Source organism: Panthera onca, chromosome X, assembly GCF_046562875.1.
Source record: "Panthera onca isolate mPanOnc1 chromosome X, mPanOnc1 haplotype 2, whole genome shotgun sequence".
Classification (NCBI taxonomy): Eukaryota; Metazoa; Chordata; class Mammalia; order Carnivora; family Felidae; genus Panthera; species Panthera onca.
This window is the reverse complement of record NC_138357.1, coordinates 48,731,886-48,752,984: the sequence shown is the minus strand read 5'-3', so window position 1 is coordinate 48,752,984 and position 21,099 is coordinate 48,731,886. Positions and strand designations below refer to the sequence as shown.

The 21,099-nt window shown below is 38.0% G+C and overlaps 1 protein-coding gene across 2 annotated transcripts in view; it reads right to left on the bottom strand.

Moving 5' to 3' along the window:
* Positions 1–1,193: 1,193 nt before the first annotated feature.
* PCDH19 (protocadherin 19) overlaps positions 1,194–21,099 on the bottom strand; it is a 109,120-nt gene continuing 89,214 nt past the window's right edge. For both annotated transcript variants that reach the window (XM_081793998.1, XM_081793999.1), the window contains exon 5: positions 1,194–6,216. In XM_081793998.1, the coding sequence (XP_081650124.1) occupies positions 5,633–6,216 (584 nt within the window). In that variant the 3' untranslated portion in view covers positions 1,194–5,632. The remainder of the gene's footprint in view (positions 6,217–21,099) is intronic.

Here is a 21,099-nt window from a genome sequence, read left to right as displayed (position 1 = left end):
TTCCCCTGCTGACAGCCTCTACTATGTCTCACCTTTTTAAAAATTAATTCAGAGAAGTCCCACTGTGAAGTTGGCCTGAAATGGTTATTCTTAAAGAATGGTTTTATGCTCCTGTTTAAAGTACCACCCAGAAAAGTCTTTACCATTATGGATATGAATGGGTCTCTCCCCTCAGAAAATGGTATTAACTAGTGGGGGAAGGAAGGAAGGTTCTCAGGAAATGACAGGAGTCTGAATGAAGAATCTCCTCAGTTGGAGAGCTAGCAATTGTGTAGCGTAGAAACAGCAAGAGGAACCCTTTGGGCCTGAACACCAGTGACCCCACCAAGGGCTGGTTGCCTCCTTGGCCTGATAGCTACCCTACCCCCAAGCCAACCAATGCTCTCCAAGACACATTTTCACCCAACACTCAACAATTTTTCCATAATATCTTTTAATACTAAAATGCATTAAGTTTTTGAAGCAGAGAAAACACATTTAAAGGGGAAACAGAGAACCACCAGATAAAAGGAAACAATGTGGCAGATAATACCATTTAAAACATAACTGTAATAATTTAATAAAGCTGCTTTATCATCTTCATAAAATAGAGTGGTGATTCTTTTTTGTCTTTTTTTTTTTACAATGATTCAATCACTGTGAAAATGTACACAACATACAGATTAGCATATACAACAATTTCATCTTCATATAATCAGCAACAGAGACTGCTTAATGAGACATACTGTACTTGCATCCCTCTGTATTTCCACCCTGGTTTGACAGGTAAACAGTAATAGTGTCATCAGGCTCATTCCCCTCACTAGAGGAGTGAAGGCATAAGCCTTTTGCAACTAATACCTTAGCATTCAAATAGCACAAGGAGGTATTTGTTGCTGAATTTCTAGCTTGAGCTAGTCTGGCTCTTGGTCATTAAAGTCTGTATCCTAGCCTTCCTCAGCTGAACACCAGCCAGTGCCAGTAAAAATCTATTTAACCAGTCCTGTAATGGTGTTACCTGGTTTGTTTGCTAAGGTTGACAGCAACTTTCAATTAGTAACAAGGTCATCTTTAATTGCCAACACAGCTGGAGCACAATCAGCATCATCAGTTTTCCCTAATGACCTACAGTGCTTTCCAATCAAGATCAGGTTTTTGTGGGTTGTTCTTTACCAAGAGCACCTTACAATATATATTTCAGACAAGGTGGTTGATTTTCTTTTTTTTTACAAAAGCAATATGAGTTCTATTTGAAATTAATTCACTTTGCACAACAAGTGACCCACAGGCCAATTCCAGCCTCACAAGAAAACAAAAAGAGCTGCAACAACTTCATTAGGACAATGTGTTTTGCTCTGGAATATTTCATTATCAATATAAAGCCACCCAGTCCCATCCCCACCCCCACACTTCCCCTTTGAATATTACCCTGTTACATACTTAAACTAAAGAACAACATCTCAATACACTTCAGTGTCAGCAGATACAATTTGATTCATGAAATGACATCCTTAAATGTAATTTTACTGAGAAGGCAAACACTAGGACTGTATACAATAGACTTCTTAACCTCATGTATGCCAGGTTTTCAAAGTCAGTTAGGGTCTTATTATCCAGGGTAAAGAGCCAAGTGGACCAGACTTGTCAGGATGCTTGGGGAAACATTCGACACCAAAATGGTCCCCATAGAGTGAATTGGAATTCCAACCAGAACTGCTCTTATGTACAATAATAATCCTTTTCCCATCATAGATATCCAATTGAGTTATCCTCTACACCCCTGCCTCTCCCCAAACTGCCCTTTATCCTTGCAGCCACAAATGGACCACTTTTCTTTTGCTTATTAATGATATGATTGAGCTATATGAAAAGTTCAACTGAATTTCCATCATACAATCAGTTGTATGCTAAAGGAACACTATCGGGATGGTACTCTTGATGTTGCTAATTTTCAGAGTTCTAAGTTGTATTCCATTTAACATTTTTGATTCACGACCAATGGATCACCTTGTCAACAAACTAGTTTAAGTGAGCACCTTAGGTGCAATTAGCTCTATTAGGCAGGTTTACTATGGATCAGTGATACTTAAGGTGTTGTCCCTGGACCAGCAGCTTCGGCATCACATTGGAATTTTTCAATAGGCAAAGAGTCAGGACCCATCCCAGACCTACTGAAACTCTAAGTGTGGGGCCCATCAACCTGTACTTTCACAAGCCCTCAACCTTTCAGTGGGTATCTGATCCATATGAATTGCTAGGCCTCACTACCAGAGCTTCTGCTTCAGTTGGTCTGGATGAGAACAGAGAATGACCATTTCTGACAAGTTCCCAAGTGATGTTGTTTCTGCTGGTTAAAGGACTACACTTTGAGAACAACTGCCCTTCAGGAACTGTGGGATAGCTTGGTGCATTACCTATTTGGGCAATAAGGTGGGCCATAATTTATTCTACTGGCTTTAAGAGGATTAAAGGGATGGTAAATTTCATCCTGAACAGTTTCAAAGATTAATCAGTATTGAGAAAAGAAAAAAGAGATTCCACATAGCATGGTTCTCTTCTTCTTCCAATTACATGTATATAGCATATTCCCATATTTGGGGAAAAGCAATCAATGCAAAATAAAGCCTTTATATTGCATGAAGAAGTTTACCTGCCCAGGGATGTCCCCAATGCAGTTGTTAGAAAAGTAAGTCATGCCACACCAATTCCTTCCCAAAGGGGATATCAGAATAGATGGAATAGAACTCCCTAGGATTTAAGAACTTAAACTGCTCCCTCACATTTAAACGTGTAACATGTTTTGAGAGGGAAAAGAAAGAATATTTGGCCTTCTGTCCTTATGTGGCTCTTCATCAGACATGTTGAAAAGAAGAGGGGAAAAATATGAGCCAAAGGGAAATCTAGGATCTTTCACAAAATTCCTACTTGCAGGCATAGTCTGTCTGTAAAACCAGCTTACAAAGCCCTCCTAGGATGCACTTGTGCTTCCTAGGAGCACATGTATACATGAGTATGTATACATCAGACAATTGAAAAGAAAAAAAGACACTTTCTTAATGAGGGGAATTCTCTGATCATGCTTAAGAAAGGGTTTCAAAGAAAGAAAATATCTGACTACCCACTGAGAAAAAAAAAGTATTTTAATAAGGAAACAGGATTGGTCTATGGCTCAAAACTGAAATCTGAAAAAAAAAATGGAGGGGAGAAAAAAAGCAAAATCAATGCCACTGCTACTCTATTTTAAACTTGGTTGGTAAGAGGCATGACAGCCAGTGGCCTCTCTGGCTCAACAGCCATCTAACGTTTAATACTCCCACTTGCCACAATCTTTTCATCTCCTTCATTCGTACTGAGCATAGTAGGAAATACACCTTTACAAAAGCTGTCAAATCTGACTTAAAAGTGGCCTTGATGTGGTAGCTAACAACATAATATCAGGATGGATCAGGTGAAGAACAGTCTAAATTCTATAGGCAGGCATCATAACTTAAAGGGGAAAAATAAGTTTTAATGTGTTAATCAAACAGTCACTTGAAAACACAAATAAATACCTAATTTAAAATCTGCTAAAATGAAACGAATCAAAGAGAGAAAAAAGTATATGAGAGATAATGAAATGAGCCTAAATGAAGATGTTAAAGTAATTGATCTCTAGTTGTATCAGTTTCAGAGGGAAATTTGCAGCCACACCAATATTTTTGCATGAGGTAGTATTCAGCAGTGAATAAGAAATAAGGATTAATTTGTAGCTTCATTATACGTTCTTTTTCAGAAATATTCTCCCCTACCTAGCCCCACTCCCTCTTCAATACCTACTACCCTCCCTCAAAACCCTCCCTCCCATAAAATAAAATATTCCTAGTAATGTATAAAGCCAGGAACTTAGAGAAAAATAACTAAAACATTTAAAAGAGCTCACTTATCTACTTAAACTTAAGAAAATAAATCCTTTTTTGCATTTTAGTGCTCTAACCTCTAAGCCTTTTTTCTGGGTATTCTTGAATTTCAAAAAATGAAACGAATGAGAACAGAACCACAAAACTTGTTTCTCTAGAAACATCTTTTTTAAGACCAAGGCAGAGCAAAGGTGATGTATTTATTTAGCTTTAAATAATGAACTCTTAGGCTGTGAGAATACTATGTTTGCTAGTAAATATTAATAGACAATAAATGGGGGAGTTAAGAAATGTTAAACAAAAAAAGAACATGCATAACAAACTTGTTAATAACAAAAGGTGTATTCCTAGCCTATAGCAAAGAGTTAGCTAAATTTAAAGAATTTTTATTTTAGTATTTCCTGTTCACATTTTTAACTTTAAAAAAAGTATTAGTCATAAAAAGAGGAGTTCAAGTGTCCAAGTGTCTCCATTTAGAAGGCACAGTAATTGGATTTGTGATGCTGTTACTTGTTACCTACCTGTCTTTTCCAAAATGTACACTTTGTACTGCTTACTCCATTCCTATTTATAATCCTACAATATAGAGCAACATGGAGTTCTCAGTTCTAGCCCCCAACATGCTTTGCAGTCTAATTCTAATCATGATTGGAAACACTGAATCAGGAAGTATGTGTCTGAAAAGATGTTAATTTAGATCTCAAAATAGATTCAGTCTTTTTGAGTTTTAGATGATTAGAGACAGGGAATTTCTAAGCCTGGAAACTGATAACTTCAGGAGCTTCTTTCCCATTCAAGTCCTGAAAATTTTAAAAATTGATCTCATAAAACTTTTAGGACAGTATTTCTAACAAATGCAAATTACATAGCAGAATATCCATGAATGACTTTCTATGACGATCTATCACTGATCTGAATAGAAGACTGAAAGGCAGGAAAAATACCCTGCAACGTAGTGAGCAATCACTACATGGGTATCCTCCGTGAGTGAGTATCCTCTAAGTGTTCAATCTATATGTGTGGTGTTGCTCTTTGACTTGCCATCTCAGTTTTTTGCACTTTGTTTTTGTCTATAGTTTTATTTTTTTAAGAAAAAAAAACACCAACTTCTAAAAGCCTTTTGCCATCACCACACACATAGCAATTTGCAATATCAAATACAACAACAGCACAGCTAGCAAAAGGGTTCTTAAAGCAGGGGTGTCCATAGCAAAGTAGCATAACTGGAAAGTACTCAAGCTTCAGAAACAACCTTTTGGGGACTCAATTTCACATCACTGAATCAAGGAATAGTACACAATAAATGACCATTAACTTGTCTACACTACAAAACAGTGGCAAGCTTATTAAAGATGTCCAGAGCTTTCTTTTTCTTTCTTTTTTTTTTTTTGCTTTTTTTAAATGTAATCCTCCACAAACAATGGTAATTTATATTATGATTTTGACATAGAAAAATACACAAATTCAAACACTTAATACATAATACTTTTCACAACTGAATTTGTCTCTGTTTCCCCAACATCAAGGCCCCATGAACAACTCAAACCAAAGCTAATTTGCTCCAACTGAACACCCCTGCTGCTTGTTGAAACAAGAGGGATTGTCAAAGAATGATAGTCACTTATAAACAATACATTTAGGGAAAGCTCTGAAATCACAGCCACTCAAGAACCAACCATTAATGAGCAATTAAAACAATCAGCTCCTTCTTCTTCAATAACCAGTATGGATTCTCTCTCTTCTTCCCCTAGACTGCTTTAGAGAACGATATCCTTCAGACGCTTCATACCAGGAGATTCTTTGTCGCGACCCTCCTTCAGAGTGGGGTTGACCTCATGGATGACTTTCTCGCTGTCGGCTCCACGGGGCTCAGCTTCAGAGGGACGAGAAAGGCCATTGTTGACATACTGCTCCAGATCACTGGCAGGGGGCGCCAGGGTGTAAGACATGGAGGGCTTGGTGGGCAGAGGGCTCTTGAGGTGTAGGGGGGAGGTGATAGGGCTAACAGCCTCACAACCATTGCCCGCCTCCCGAATAGCGCCATTGAGCTTGGGGCTGCAGATGGTCACATCAACAGTTCTTCTGCCTTTCAGGGTGGGCCTCTCCTCAGCTGAGTGGTCACTGACATCTTTTCCAAAGGTTGCAAAAGTCCGCTTGGTGGGGCCGCAGTCGTCATAAGCCTCAACATCAGCAGCAGTAGCTTCAATGGACAGAGCTATGACATTCCTCACATGCTCAGGGGACTTGGACCTGGTGGGCATGGGGTTCCGGGGCATCCAGCACCTGTCAGAGTGGCCAAGAATCCTGCATTCTTCCCTGCAATGAAATCCTTCATTCTGATCTGTTTGGAGAAAATAAAATGTCAATTTCATCAGCTTTTCCCAGGAATCATTGTTACATCCCAGTGTTCTGTTTTCTTAGGTACCCACAGACCCTTCTGGGAAATGGCACTTCTAGATGGTCCTTTATTGCCTTTTGGGACAAGTGTGAAGAATTGGATTTTTAAAAGGCTGTAGATCTCCCCCTGTACACTCATGTCTTTTATTATTAGTTTTGTTGTTCCCACTGCTGAAAAAACTAAAAACCTAAAGGTAAACATGTTATGATGAAAAAATGTATTTAAAAAAAGTTTAGGTGCACCTGGGTGGCTCAGTTCGGTTAAGCGTGTGACTTCAGCTCAGATCATGATCTTGAAGTTCGTTAGTTCAAGCCCTACATTGGGCTCTCTGCTGTCAGCGCAGAGCCTGCTTCGGATCCTCTCCCTCTCTCTGTCCCTCCCCTTCTCACACTTTCTCGTTCTTTCTCAAAAATAAATAAACATTTAAAAAATAAAACTTAAAAAAGTTTATCCTGAGTGTCAAGGGGCTGAGAGTCAGCATTTTTATCAACTCCAGCTAAAAATCCACTCATTTGAAACTAGTTACAGCAGAAGAGGGAGTGGAGGAAGAGTAGGGAATCCAACAATCAGTATATCTGAGAAGTCTTGGCCATATTTTGAACAACAGCACTGCTAACCATACTTCCACCCTACTTGTCAATGACATGCCATGCTTAATTTTAGATTGGTATCATGCTCTCTTTGAAAACCCAATCACTTCACTTCTTTTTGACCATCAGTTCTGCCAGCCAATCTTCTCACTAAGCCATTTATATGACTTGATTTCCCATTAGAAGGAATATACTGATATCTTTTCCTTCCATTTGACCCATAAGCTTCAATTGACCTTGTCTACACATCACTCATAGATTGAACATCATTTAATTATATTCAACTAGCCATCCTTCCTTATCTTTCTTATCTGCAGTTTTATTAGGGTCATATTTCTTAAAATAAAGAAATCTTTTATGGATTACTTTAATCCTATCATAGAATATCTCAGCAGTTAGAATTCAGAATTTTTGGTGAGACTTTTTTTCTCTCTTCTCAAGTCAGGTTCATTCAGAGTTAAGGCTTTAATTTGACTCTTAGAGAAGCTTTCTACATGGGTTTCATCAAACCATAGACCCAGGGTTAATTTCTGCCTGTTCATTAGGAAATTGTTCATCTTAATGTCTGGTTATAGCCTTAACTTTCCAGATCCATTTTTATTTATGTTACATTCTTGTATGATGATGACCTAATGAAAATTTTCATCACATTGTACAATGCAACAAAATATGAGCAGTTTAACATTCACAGAAAACCTTGGGGTATAATCAGAGGAGATGGGGAGACAAGGAGAGGTTGCAAAGACAAAAAAAAACATGCCAAAAAAAGCTGAAAATATATTGCTGTGATTGCTTTTTGCTGGGGGAAGAAATCAGAAATTCAGGGCCTTGCCTGATATTAGTCTATATATAACACATCTTATACACTTGTATTTCTTGTTCGCTTCTTATTTTTAAAAAAATGGCATAGGAAAGAGGCAATGCTCTGACTCCTTTGTTAAAGGCTATCTTGGTAAAGGGGCACATACATATGAGGGGGGATCGAGAAATAATGGTTGAATTGGATGTATACCTCATCATTTGGAGAAAAAGCATTGGAAACAGCTAAACATCAAGGCCTAATCCAGGCTGAGTCCAGATTTCAACACAGCTCTGGGAGTGGCCTTTGACCTAGTTTAAACTACTGAAAAGCCAATCAGAGCTAAGACCCTTTCAGTGTACTGGGACACAATTTGCCAGTTTATCTTTAAGATGGACATTTTATGCTCCTTTAAGTGTGAAAAAGAAAATGCAGACCAGATGTGAATAAAGCAAAGCAGCCACTTCTGGAATTGCATAGAACTGGTAGAGACTATGGGCTTGCCACCATGTAGTATTGTGGCTAGGGATGGAGGTATGAGAGTAGAGAGGAATCATTTTATATCATTCAAATTAACTGCCAAGAGGCTGGCTCCAGCTGAAACAGAGGTCAGCTAACAATTCAGTAATTCCTTAAGATTCCTCTTATGTGCTTGTTTGTGACTCTATACCTTGTTACATCTTGGCCTGAGCATAGGCAAAGCAAAATGTAAAACTCTAAAATCCACACATAGTTGTGGATATTCAAACACATTGTCATGTACAGATAAATGAAGGTAGGTATCTTTAATTCAAATGTAAACATAATTAGGGATGAATTATAAATTTGCAAATTGGTCTTCCCTGATTCTGAACTTGTCCCTAAGATTTGGAAAGATAAATAAATAAATGAAATGCATAAGTTTGGAACAGGGACACAAATCTCAAGGCCACTCCTTAAATCAGATTTTGACAAAATTTTTTTTTTAAATATGGAGAAAAATAAAGCTTTTTTAATGTAGGTGGTAATATATATTTGTTTTGTCACAATATTTCATGAAGGACCTTGGTGAGAGAAACCTAAAACCTCTGGCAAAAACTTATATCTTAAATAGAAGGCATAATAGGCAGCAATGATTAAGTCATGATGGATAAGGAAGTACTTCAAATAGGAAAAGAAGAGAATTTGTTATTTTGTGCAAATGTTAGCAAAACTTTTTGCAGTGATTACTACCCTCCTCAGGAGTTAAACTGCTGTCTCTTCAGATGTAGGCAAATAACATTAGAAAGAGCCTACCCATGGTCCCAACCAAAGCAAAAAAGGAAAATGATGAAAATACCATCTCAGGCTTTGCTAAAACTTCCGAAGTTCTGGTGGAATAGAAGAGCTGAGAGGCTCTGTTGGGTTTATATACATGTCCAGCCACATGGATGTGTTTAATACTGCTGCAGCTCTTTATTGTGATTCAGACTTTAGGTGTATCAACTGAAATATTCCAATGATCAGAGACAAAACTCTAACACTAAAATAGTTCAAGGTAATAGTTACAAGAGCAATGTGTTACCCTCCTCAGAAGTGATCTGCAATCAATGAGGCAGAAAGGGAAAGTTAAAGTGAGTTCTAGTTCCTAAGAGCTCAAGTAGTTACTTCTAAGTAGAAGTAGTAATATAACCTGCAAGCAAGTAATGTGGAAATCAGAAAGGCTTCCTGGATTGTACTCATATACATCCACTTAGCTTAATCTGCATCACTCCCTGAACAAAATAACCTATGACCAAATTAGAAAAGCTCCCTGGATTGTACTTACAAACATCCATTTAGCTTAATCTGTATCACTCCATGAACAAAATAATCTACTACCATAGCAGGGACAATTTTGTAAGATATAATGAAAGGGATGGTAGTACCAATTATGAACAGATTAAGTGTTGCTAAAATTTGTTGTATGCATGTAATCAAGAAAACATAACTGTTAGGAAGTATCCCCTTCTTGACTTAACTAGTTCCTACTCATCTGAAGCACACATAATGAATTGCCCACCAAATATCCATACCTATATTTAATATTTAGGAAAAGAACCCCACTTTTGTTAGGATTTGTAATGTACCAGCTAAAAACAAACCCTGCATTTTCTGGCTTCCCTTGTAGATAGATGTAGCCACATAATTAATATTGGACCAATGTTATGAAGGCAAAATATCAAGAAAACTCCTTAAAAGTAGGAGGGGGTGATGTAACTGGGAGACCCTGTTGTCCTTATTCCTTCCTGCTTTGTCCTGTCTGGAATGGAGACATAAAGGCTGGGCCTATAGCATCCATCTTACTATCATGAAGCAACTCTGAGGATGGACGTCACGTGCCTATGGATAGCAGAATAGAAAGATACAACAACTCTGAGATATTGAAGATATTGTAGATCCATCTCACTAGTTCATACATGAACTTCTTTCATATAAGAGAAAAAATAAGCCTCCCTCTTGGCTAAGCCACTGAGTTATTTTCTTTAGAGAGAGAGGGGGGTCTTTATTACCAGCAGTTGAGCACTATTTATAACTGATACATTACCCATGTAATATATTTTAAATTTAATTTAAATTTAACTTTCTCAAGGAATCCTTGCCTGATCCATTAGACTAAGGTACATTGCATACCACCTTCTTTTATAGCACTCATTACAGCTGTTTAATATCTATATTCAAATGTTAGCTTGTAAACTCTAAATGAGCAAAGATTATATCTATTTTGTTCCATCCCATACCCAGAGAAGGTAGCAAAGGATCCAGCATAGAGCAGGTACTCAGTAACAGTTTAATTTAAATGGATGAAAAAGGCACAAGAGTGATAGCAATAAAACAAAGAATATTGATCAACACACCAGACACTGTGCTACTGATACAGCTCCTAAAAGTGGAAATTACTATTCTATTTAGTAGAAACACTATGAAAACCTACAAAGAAAACTATGTTGCTGTATCAGAAACAATAAAGTAAATTTATCACTTGAGAAACATTAAGGTCAAGTGTCATTTAGTCTCTGAATGGTTTCCTATATACTATAAGCAGGTCTTAAAGGGATGTATCATGCTTTGATGTCCAGTTGAAGATACATTTGTCATGTACCTTGGAGTTTTCAATTCTAACAATAGTTAATGGGGTCTATACTCTGCTAAGTTAACAACACAATAAGCAGAAGCATCAATTTTATGAAATGAATGTCCTGTTCAAATATCAAGCATTGTTTCTTGGCATCAAACACAACTGTTGTTAATTCCTATAAGATATAAACCAAAAATGGGACCTATAGTGAGCCTTTTAGACCAACTGCAGATACTGACTCCTCTGGAAAAACTAATTAAAATACGTATGGCAAAAATTAATGCTCTATATATGCCATGGAATTACCAAAGGAAATAATTATCCTGGAAAGAGTTCTTAAAAGCATTTTAAGGCCTTCAGAGTTCAGGAGAAAGAATATCCATCCTGTATCTGTAACTTAACAGAATACCAATGGGCTCAGTGAAAAGGAGAAGAAAGGCAGGAAGGAGAGAGGGAGGGGGGAGGAAGGAAGGAAGGAAGGAAGGAAGGAAGGAAGGAGAGCTGGAAACACTATGAAGGTTTTAAACATTCTGTTTTGGTTTTGATATGATGACATCTTAAGGACTGGGCTCCTTTTGGGTGTTTAGAACATCCAGCAAAAATTCAATAAGGGCTTAGGACTTTGCAAAATGACAACTTCCCAGAGCCATCCCAGGTTGCAATTCTGAGAGGAATTTACACTCACTTCCTAAAGGACCCAAAGTTTTGGCAAGAAAAGTTGGAACTCCATCTATAAAATATTCAAGGGCACATCAGTGAAGGCTGAGACCTTCCTAGAGATTCATGTACCAAAGACACTAAGCTATCCTGTAGCCACTGGAATGTAATAAGAAGTAAATCACAAATTACACTACAAACAATTACTTGTCTCTTTCTCACTCCCTTCTCTTTCTTTCAGAATTTTCTCCCATTTTGGTTCCTCCCTAATGCTTTCTTTTTATTCTCCTGTTCTCTAGATTCCTACTTGTTAGCAGCCCTTCCTATAGCACCATTGGTCTGACAGACAACAGGAAGAGAGGGTAAGATACCAGAACGGTGTGACTTGTATTCAAAACATCTATGTAGTATTATTTTATGGATGCCAAAGAAGAGCTATCCAAAAACCAGCCCTTGTAACAGAGAGAGAAATTTCCACATTTTTCATTCAGTGGGTACAAGCATTAAAAGTCCTTGTTAAGATAATCCATTACCAAATTGAGATCATTGGGTTTTCTTTGGTCATATAGAAAATCCATGGGGGGGCGCCTGGGTGGCTCAGTTGGTTAAGCGGCCGACTTCAGCTCAGGTCATGATCTCGCGGTCCGTGAGTTCGAGCCCCGCGTCGGACTCTGTGCTGACAGCTCAGAGCCTGGAGCCTGTTTCCGATTCTGTGTCTCCCTCTCTCTGACCCTCCCCCGTTCATGCTCTGTCTCTCTCTGTCTCAAAAATAAATAAATGTTAAAAAAAAAAAAATTAAAAAAAAAAAAAAAAAAAAAAAAAAAAAGAAAATCCATGGGGAAAGAGACCCAGGATAGGAGAGTTTTTATGGGGTAAGTCTACCAATATCTAGAGGTAGAGATACCTAGAAAGGGCAGAGTGGGGGACAGGGTATAGGAACAAAGTTCCTGAGACTGACAAAAGGATGTTGCCAAAAGACAGCAGATAGGCAAAGAAGAAAGACAGTCCTGATTAGCATAGCTTGGCATTTTCAGTATGGGTAACTAAACAGCACGAATCTGCAAAGTTGAGTTTTAGCTTGGGATGGAGAGGATGGCTGAAAAAACTGATGGACCCCAATCTTGTCCTAGACTATTTGACAGATCAGCATCAATTAGCAAGTGCCACTCAGCACTTGGCCTCTGTGATACCAAATGGCACATAAGCCTCTCTCCTCATTCACAGTCTATGCACCTAAAATTCACTTACTCCCAGTGCAACATGAAAATAGATTAAAAAGTTACCCCTTTCAGAATTCAAAGCAATTGAATTATCTTCAATGGAATCTTCAGTACTGAGCTTGTCAAAGAGACAAAGTTAAAACATATTGAAGTAGAAGTGTTTTAGAATTGAATATTTATCATAGATGATAGTGTTGCATGTACAGTCATACAATCTAAGTTGCAATTTGGGCAATCACAATAGTTCCTGGAGTTTTCATTTTTGTACTAGGATTCAATTAAATTCAACCCATAAAGAAGAGATTTCAAGATGTGTATAAATATAAATCATTTGTGGTGATGCAAGGGGAGTAGGAAATGAAGCAGAAGGCTGCCTGGAAAATTGAGACTAAGAAATAAGAGGTGCTCACAGTGACTGAGATAAGCAAAAATTGACTAAACTGGAACTTGTGAAGATGGCGGCGTAGGAGGACGCTGGGCTCACCGCGCGTCTTGCTGATCACTTAGATTCCACCTACACCTGCCTAAATAACCCAGAAAACTGCCAGAGGATTAGCAGAACGGAGTCTCCGGAGCCAAGCGCAGACGAGAGGCCCACGGAAGAGGGTAGGAAGGGCGGCGAGGCGGTGCGCGCTCCACGGACTGGCGGGAGGGAGCCGGGGCGGAGGGGCGGCTCGCCGGCCAAGCAGAGCCCCCGAGTCTGGCTGGCAAAAGCGGAGGGGCCGGACGGACTGTGATCCAACAGCAAGCGCGACTTAGCGTCTGGGAGGTCATAAGTTAACAGCTCTCCAAGTTTAAACTAGTACATGTTTGCATATGAATAGTGGTTCAACTTCTGCATCTGACTGGCTTTGGTTTATCAACAGTGGGAAACCTGACTCTTAAATGCTGGAGGCATTTTTTTTTCAATGAACTAATTTTTAAATTAAATTAAAATCAAAAACCATTATTTTGATTCACCTCCCAGATTAGAGCAACTGACAGCCTCATTAATGACTAAAAACAGCAGGTGGTGATGCCTTGGAACAGTTTGACTAGTCTAAATATCTTGGAACCTAAACCATTCCTCTTGTCCATGTATTAAAATGAGGAAGATTCTATTGTTCACATAGGTTGTGAACTCCACACAGGGTAAAAAAGGAGGGAAGAAAGCAAGTGGTCAAACATCTATTATTATCCAAGCTAAAAATAGAAAGGAGAGACTATATAAGGTTAAAGGTAAAGAAAGTGGCTTCATACAAATTGGAAAACATACCTCTGGCACTGTCTCTAAGTGTGCAAACTCATGGCTGCAAAACTGCCTAGCTGAAATCATTTAAGGCTACCAAGTTTTTCCAGGTGATAACCGCAGTGTTTGTTTACAGATATCTATTTAAAATGGCAATGTAATAAGTTATGCTTTTATTTAAAGCAAGGTACAGTGGCAATCCTGCATGACTTAGAGTCTAGGTACTAGACCACAAATTAGAAAGAACCTAAGGCTTAGCTAACTGGGATAGGAGAAGATGAATAAGTTTTTAAGGTTCTAATTTCCACCAAATTGAAAACATTTCCGTTAGACAAAGACAAGAACCTAAAGTGTCTCATTTACCATTGAAATGGATGTTACTAAAGTTTAAAAGAACTAACTTATGATAAAATGGCATCGTCTATTCAGATTTAACAGCTTGCAACTTTGTTGTTTATACTATTATAAAGAATAATGGAGAAGAACTATTATTTCTGATTACCAGGAACCCTCAAAAAACAAAATGCCTCTCATGAGGCCACCTCAAAAAGACAAAACTTTGAATGAGTTCAGCCACAAAAAGTTTGTTTTCAAATAAACTCCTTTGACCACTTCTGGATTTAGTGTCTTTCAAATTACCTCTGCCACAAGAAGGGCAGATTCCATAAGAGACTCCTAAAAACTGAGAACAAACTGAGGGTTGATGCGGGGGGGGGGGGGGGGGGGGGGGGGGGGGGGGGAGGGAGGGGAGGGTGGGTGATGGGTATTGAGGAGGGCACCTGTTGGGATGAGCACTGGGTGTTGTATGGAAACCAATTTGACAATAAATTTCATAATAAAAAAAAATTACCACATACCATCTCACAAATTCCTCCATCTACGGAGTAGATCTTAGATCTGCACATTTTTGAGTGATGTTCAGGGTTCACCATAAAACCTAAAATCCCACAATGTCCTTCTGACTTTGTCATCTGCACACAAATTTCCAGCCCCAAAGGATTTGCTCCAAAACAATTCTAGATACTGGTATCTCACTGATAATCTCTTTCGCCCAAGTTATGGGGAACTGCTTTGTATTCTCTCTACATGGCAGAAAAAATTGGTTAATGGGACTCCATTCTGCCCAGTTGCAAAAATATCTTCTCTGTATACCCTCCCTGAGCTGTGTGTAAATATCTAAAAAACAACTTTTCTGATGGCCCTAAGGGCCAGCTCAAACATTTTCCAGTCTAGAGCTTGGTGATTTTTCCACACTTGGAAATTTATTGGGGATAAGCCATGTAGGAAAAGAAACTGAAAAGACTTGCTTGTCAAAAAAAAAAAAAAAAAAACAACTGCAAGTAGATATGTCAAATGACCTTTTCTTGGCCCAAAGTAAACAGGCAATCACCCATCTAGTAAAGACTGAGACCAAAAATACCTGAGACTAAGACATAAAACTCTGGATGATCAAAAGCATCTATGATAAGAGAGGAAACACATCTCACAAGTATTTTTCCCAAAAAGTAAAGAAATAACACATGATTTTGGTATTCTTGAAATTGCTTTTTAAATTATGACTGGACTTGATTCTCAATATTTATTTCATAATAAAGGGGTTAAGGAAAAATGAACAGAAAAAAAATCTTCATAAATATTTAAATGACAAGTTTAGATTTATGTTTTCCCATCCTGATGGAGTTTATGATTCTTAGCCATCTTATGACAGGACAGAAATGATGTTAAATAGATAAGAAGACCCAAAGAAAATAATGGTTTTGACAGTTCAATGGACTTTTTTGAGTATGCGAAGAAACCCATATGATCTAGTCTGATAAAACAACTTGATTTGTTTCTCATCTCTTACCCTATTAGCAGTATGCCTACTTATCATGGCCTATGTAACTATTGTTTTATCATAAAGCAATTGGAGAAGATATTTGCAAATTAAATATCTGATTAAGGGTTAGTATCCAAACTACATAAAGAACTTAATAAACTCAACACCCAAAAAACAAACAACCCAGTTAAGAAATGGGTAGAAGACATGAATAGACATTTTCCCAAAGAAGACATTCAGATGGCCAACAGACACATGAAAAGACGTTCAACATCACTCACCATCAGGGAAATATAAATCAAAACTGCAATGAGACATCACCTCACACCTGTCAGGATGGCTAAAATTAACAACTCGGGAAACAACAGATGTTCCTGAGGATATGAAGAAAGGGGAACCCTCTTACACTGTTGGTGGGAATGCAAACTGGTGCAGCCACTCTGGAAAACAGTATGGAGGTTCCTCAAAAAGCTAAAAATAGAACTACCCTATGACCCAGCAATTGCGCTACTAGGTATTTACCCAAAAGATATAAAAATACAGATTTGAAGGAGCACATACAACCCAATGTTTATAGCAGCATTATCAACAATAGCCAAACTATATAAAGAGCCCAAATGTCCATCGACTGATGAATAGATAAAGAATGTATGGTATTTGGGCACCTGAGTGGCTCAGTCAGTTAAGCATCCAACTTTGGCTCAGGTCATGGTCTCACAGTTAGTGAGTTGCAGCCCCACATAAGGCTCTCTGCTGTCAGTGCAGAGCCTGCTTCGGATCCTATGTCTCCCTCCCTCTTTGTCCCTTCCCTGCTTGCTATCTCTCTCTCTCTCTCTCTCTCTCTCTCTCTCTCTCTCTCTCTCCCCCTCTCTCAAAAATAAGGAAACATTTAAAACCAGAATATGTGCTGTATACACACACACACACACACACACACACACACACACACATACACAGGAATATTACTCAGCCATCAAAAAGAATGAAATTGTGCCATTTGCAACGATGTGGATGGAGCTAGAGTGTATTATGCTAAGCAAAATAAGTCAGGAAAAGAAAGACAAATACCATATGATTTCACTCATATGTGGCATTTAAGAAACAAAACAGATGAATGTATGGGAAGGGAAAAAAGAGAGAGAGAGGGAGAAGCAAACCATAAGAGACTCTTAACTATAGAGAACAAACTGAGGGTTGATGGAGGAATGTGGGTGGAGGTGGGCCAAATAGATGATGGGTATTAAGGAGGGCACTTATTGTGATGAGCACTGGGTGTTATATGTAAGTGATGAATCACTAAATTCTACACTGGAAACCAATTTTATCATATATGTTAACTAACTAAAATTTAAATAAAAACTTGAAAAAAAAAACAAAGCAATTAGAAAACATTCACCTGGCAAATCACCCAAACAGAGCATATTTTTATCTAGCATACTATACCAGGGCCTGGCTTCCAGTATTCCTCCAAAGGGATCCCATTACACCAAAGTGTCCTTTGAAATGTATTTTGCTTTGTAGCTCAAGTATTCTTAATTTATTCACTGATCCTACTTGGTCTATTCCATACTGGACTATTTGTGCTTTTGGGCCATGAACTCCTAGAGAATGAAATTCTTAATTGTTCAGTGTGCTTCCTTTATATAATTTCCATCCTTCAATGCTTTCCAAGTGCTTAGAAATATAGAAATTCTTAGCGTTAACCAGTCAAGAAAGCCCCTGGCATTTATTCTCTTGATGAATAATGAATCTCTCTCCACAGGTAATTATTAATAATAATAAATTTTAAAGTAGACATTGAATATGAGACAACTAAAAGTTCCAAGAGGATCAGGAAAAAAAAATTATTTAAAAAGAGGGGGCATAGTGTTTCTATCTCAAAGCAGATGAACAGAACTGGCCTAAAAGAAATCTCTGACCAAAAGTCCCATGCCAAAATAATGCTAACAAACAACGGCTAACAGCATGAATGTTTCCATTAGTTAGGGACAACTTTTTATTCCAGTGACTGTCTTGCCAATAAAATGTAAATAATGCTTTGAAAGGAGTCCAATTATCTGGTGCAGCAATGTAGTTGAAATAACAAAAGCAATCACCTGTCCTTCGATTCCCACCTGCCCAGGCAGTGCTGAGACTGAGAATGTATAAAAATTGCTGGACATCAGAGGAAAAGGGAGACTGAGCATTGAATACCACTGAGTGCCTCTAAACCAACAAGGTTGGGGGCCTGGGTGGCTCAGTCGGTTGAGCGTCCAACTTGGGCTCAAGTCATGATCTCACAGTTTGTGAGTTCAAGCCCTGCATTGGGCTCTGTGCTGACGGTTCAGAGCCTGGAGCCTGCTTCTGATTCTGTGTCTCCCTCTCTCTCTGCCTCTCTCCCACTAGCATTCTGTCTCTCAAAAGTAAATAAACATTAAATAAAATTTAAACCAGCAAGGTAACTGGGCATGTCAGACATTAGACCTACCATCTTATAATGACATTAGCTACAAGTGAGCAAGAAGTTCAGCCTCAGAGCAGATATATTTAAAAAGAAAATGTTTACCGTTGTGACATTGTTCAAGTTAGGATACCAAATAAGAGTCTTTCATGATATTCTTATTAAAAATAAGACCTCGGTTGCAATAATCTCCTTTTATTGGTTCTTCTTCTTTGTTGACACAATAGTAATAAGGTTTTTAACGGTACCTGGCTCTATTCATATGATGATTTCTAAAATCAGGAACTTACTCATCATTGAGCTGACATTGTTCACTTCAGTAAACCCCAGATCAGCAAAGCTAAAAAGATGAGAACTTTCACAGTTAATAACAGCAGTAATTGACACATTCAATTCCCAGAGCCAGGCACACAGTGGGCATTGAAAAATACTGTTGAATGCATGGATAAATGATAAATAGCTATGCATGCATTGTTCCTACCTGGAATTAGACTACTGTATACCTGGGACAAGATGAAAACAGCTGAAAGTCACATATACAGATTCACTATATATGTGTGTGTGTGTGTATATATATATATATATATATATATATATATTCACTATATATGTATATATGTATGTATATATACATTCACTATATATGTATATATATACATTCCATTTTTCAAGTTATTAAACATTTCACCTGGTATATATATGCATGAGGCTGAAGACATTTTTAAAAGATTCTATATGAGGAAAACTAGGGAAGAAATAATCACATGAATTGCAAAACAGTATATCTAGTCTCAAAGATGCTAATTCAGGTCCAGGGGGATCTGTTCAACCTCTTTGTTGAAGTAAAGATAAAACTTTTTAACAGTAAATGCTATTCTGATAAAATGTAATTTTCAATTACTCTATGAACATCTGGTCCATGCTAACATTTCTGGAGCCCAGAAGCACACTACTTTGCAATGTCACAAAATATTCTCCATTGATAACTCCCTATTTTACCAAGAGATTAATTGAAATGAGTGTTTGGAAATCTAGTGAGGTGAGAGATGAGTCAGGGGGATAGGTAAGAGGATAAGGAAGGGATATTCACTCACTAAATCATAATTTCATTAGAAGAACTAAAGGAAATAAAATTACAAATTGCTGGTAGAATGTTGGAAGTATAAACATCTTAATACACCTGTGATTGAAACTAGAATATGCATAGTATGAAGCCTACAGAATATTTTCATGGCTAATTTATAATAGCAGTTGCATTGGCCACAGATCAAGTTCTTCAAATCCATGTTTTACACAACAAATATATTAAATGATACTCGGGTGATGAGCTACCAAATAAACAAGTTTAGTAAAATTCAGAAGGATTTAAACTTTCAGAAATAATGCAGTCATTATATTGCATTTGGATGCATTTGGATATAAAAGCAGATAGATGTTATTGCGAGTTGCTGTACATTGCTTCCATTCGGTATCAATTAGCAGGGGAGGGAAATTCAGTGTCGTAGTGAACTCTAAGTTAAGTGCACATTAGAGCAATTAGAGTCACCTTTTCAGTTGGTGAATTTATAATCAGTAATTAAAATCATAAAGTAAGAGAGATTGAGTATGATTTGAAACAAATTAGTTGAGCTTGGGACTAGTATGTATAGTTCTAGGACATGATTCCCATAAACCTCAATTTCATATCAGGACTACATATTTAAGTAAGCATAATGGTATATCCAAGTCATCACAAATGGCCATGCAAAGAAGCACGGAAGAGACAGAATCCTAGTAACCCCAGCACTACTCAATCCAGAAATAACTTTGAGATGAAGAGATTCAAACCCAGTGATAGCCCTAATTGTGCAATAAACCCATGAAGCTTTAGCACCTCTGACCTCTCTTCTGGTCAATTACTCTTCTTAGAGACTCTCTGCAGCAATTTTCCATAAGGCAAAATTCTTGGCCCTGCCAGAAGTTAATTTTACCAAATAACTCAAATTCAGAAAGAAAAGGCATTGGTTAAAATATTTGTGTGTGACCTCCCAAGCTCAGCACCAAATCACCTCAAGAACTAAATCAGGTAGTAAAATCTCTGAGTGACAACACTTAATTGTTCTCAAGGCACTTAGAGAGCTATAGAGAGATAGCATTCCAAAAAGTGCTATATGTGAGTAGAAAGTACAGGATAAAGAAGTCTCCATCACCTTCTTTTCTGGTAATCCATGACACTGAGAGCTGCATTACTGGGGACAAGCTGAGACATATTAATTCAAGGGCACTCAGATGATAAATGAATTTGTAATTCAGTCACCTGGCAACAAGGAAATTCAGCTCAGCCAGTTCATCAACAAACTGACCTGGTCTTAGGCATGTTGAGAGTGATACCAGGCTTGATAATAATCCAGAAAGTAGTAATTCCTATCATTTCTTCTTATCCCCACCCTGACCCAGCTCATGGATGTATCAGGTTGGAGCAATCAAAATATAATCCAAACGCAAGTGGCTAAACTCTGGGCTTTGCCCTTTGGGTGCAAAAGTCTTCCATAAGTTCTTTCCTTGGTTGAATATAGTGATTCTGGGTTCCCATCCCTAGGAATGGCCTCAAAGATGGGTTGCTGAAAATTAAGGGATTTGGGCCTTTCTTCTTAAAATCATGAAGCACCTTTGACATTCACACTGAGCATTCTTTTGCTACAGCAGTTAAAAGAACAAAACCCAAAGAGGCTTTTGGCAGTGTGAGGAAGCACATGGCCCAGATGTCTGGAAATATGGGGAACAAATACAATTTTTACCTTTTCCTCAAATTCTGGCAACACAATAATAGCTCACTGAACAACCCATTCCTTCTCAAGGAAAAAGTTAACAGATGCATAAAATTATCTTTATTTTAGGGGCACCTGGGTGGCTCAGTAGGTTAAGCATTCGAGTCTTGATTTCAGCTCAGGTCATGATCTCACAGTTTGTGGGTTCAAGCCCCGCTTGGGGCTCTCTTGAATCACTTGGGATTCTCTG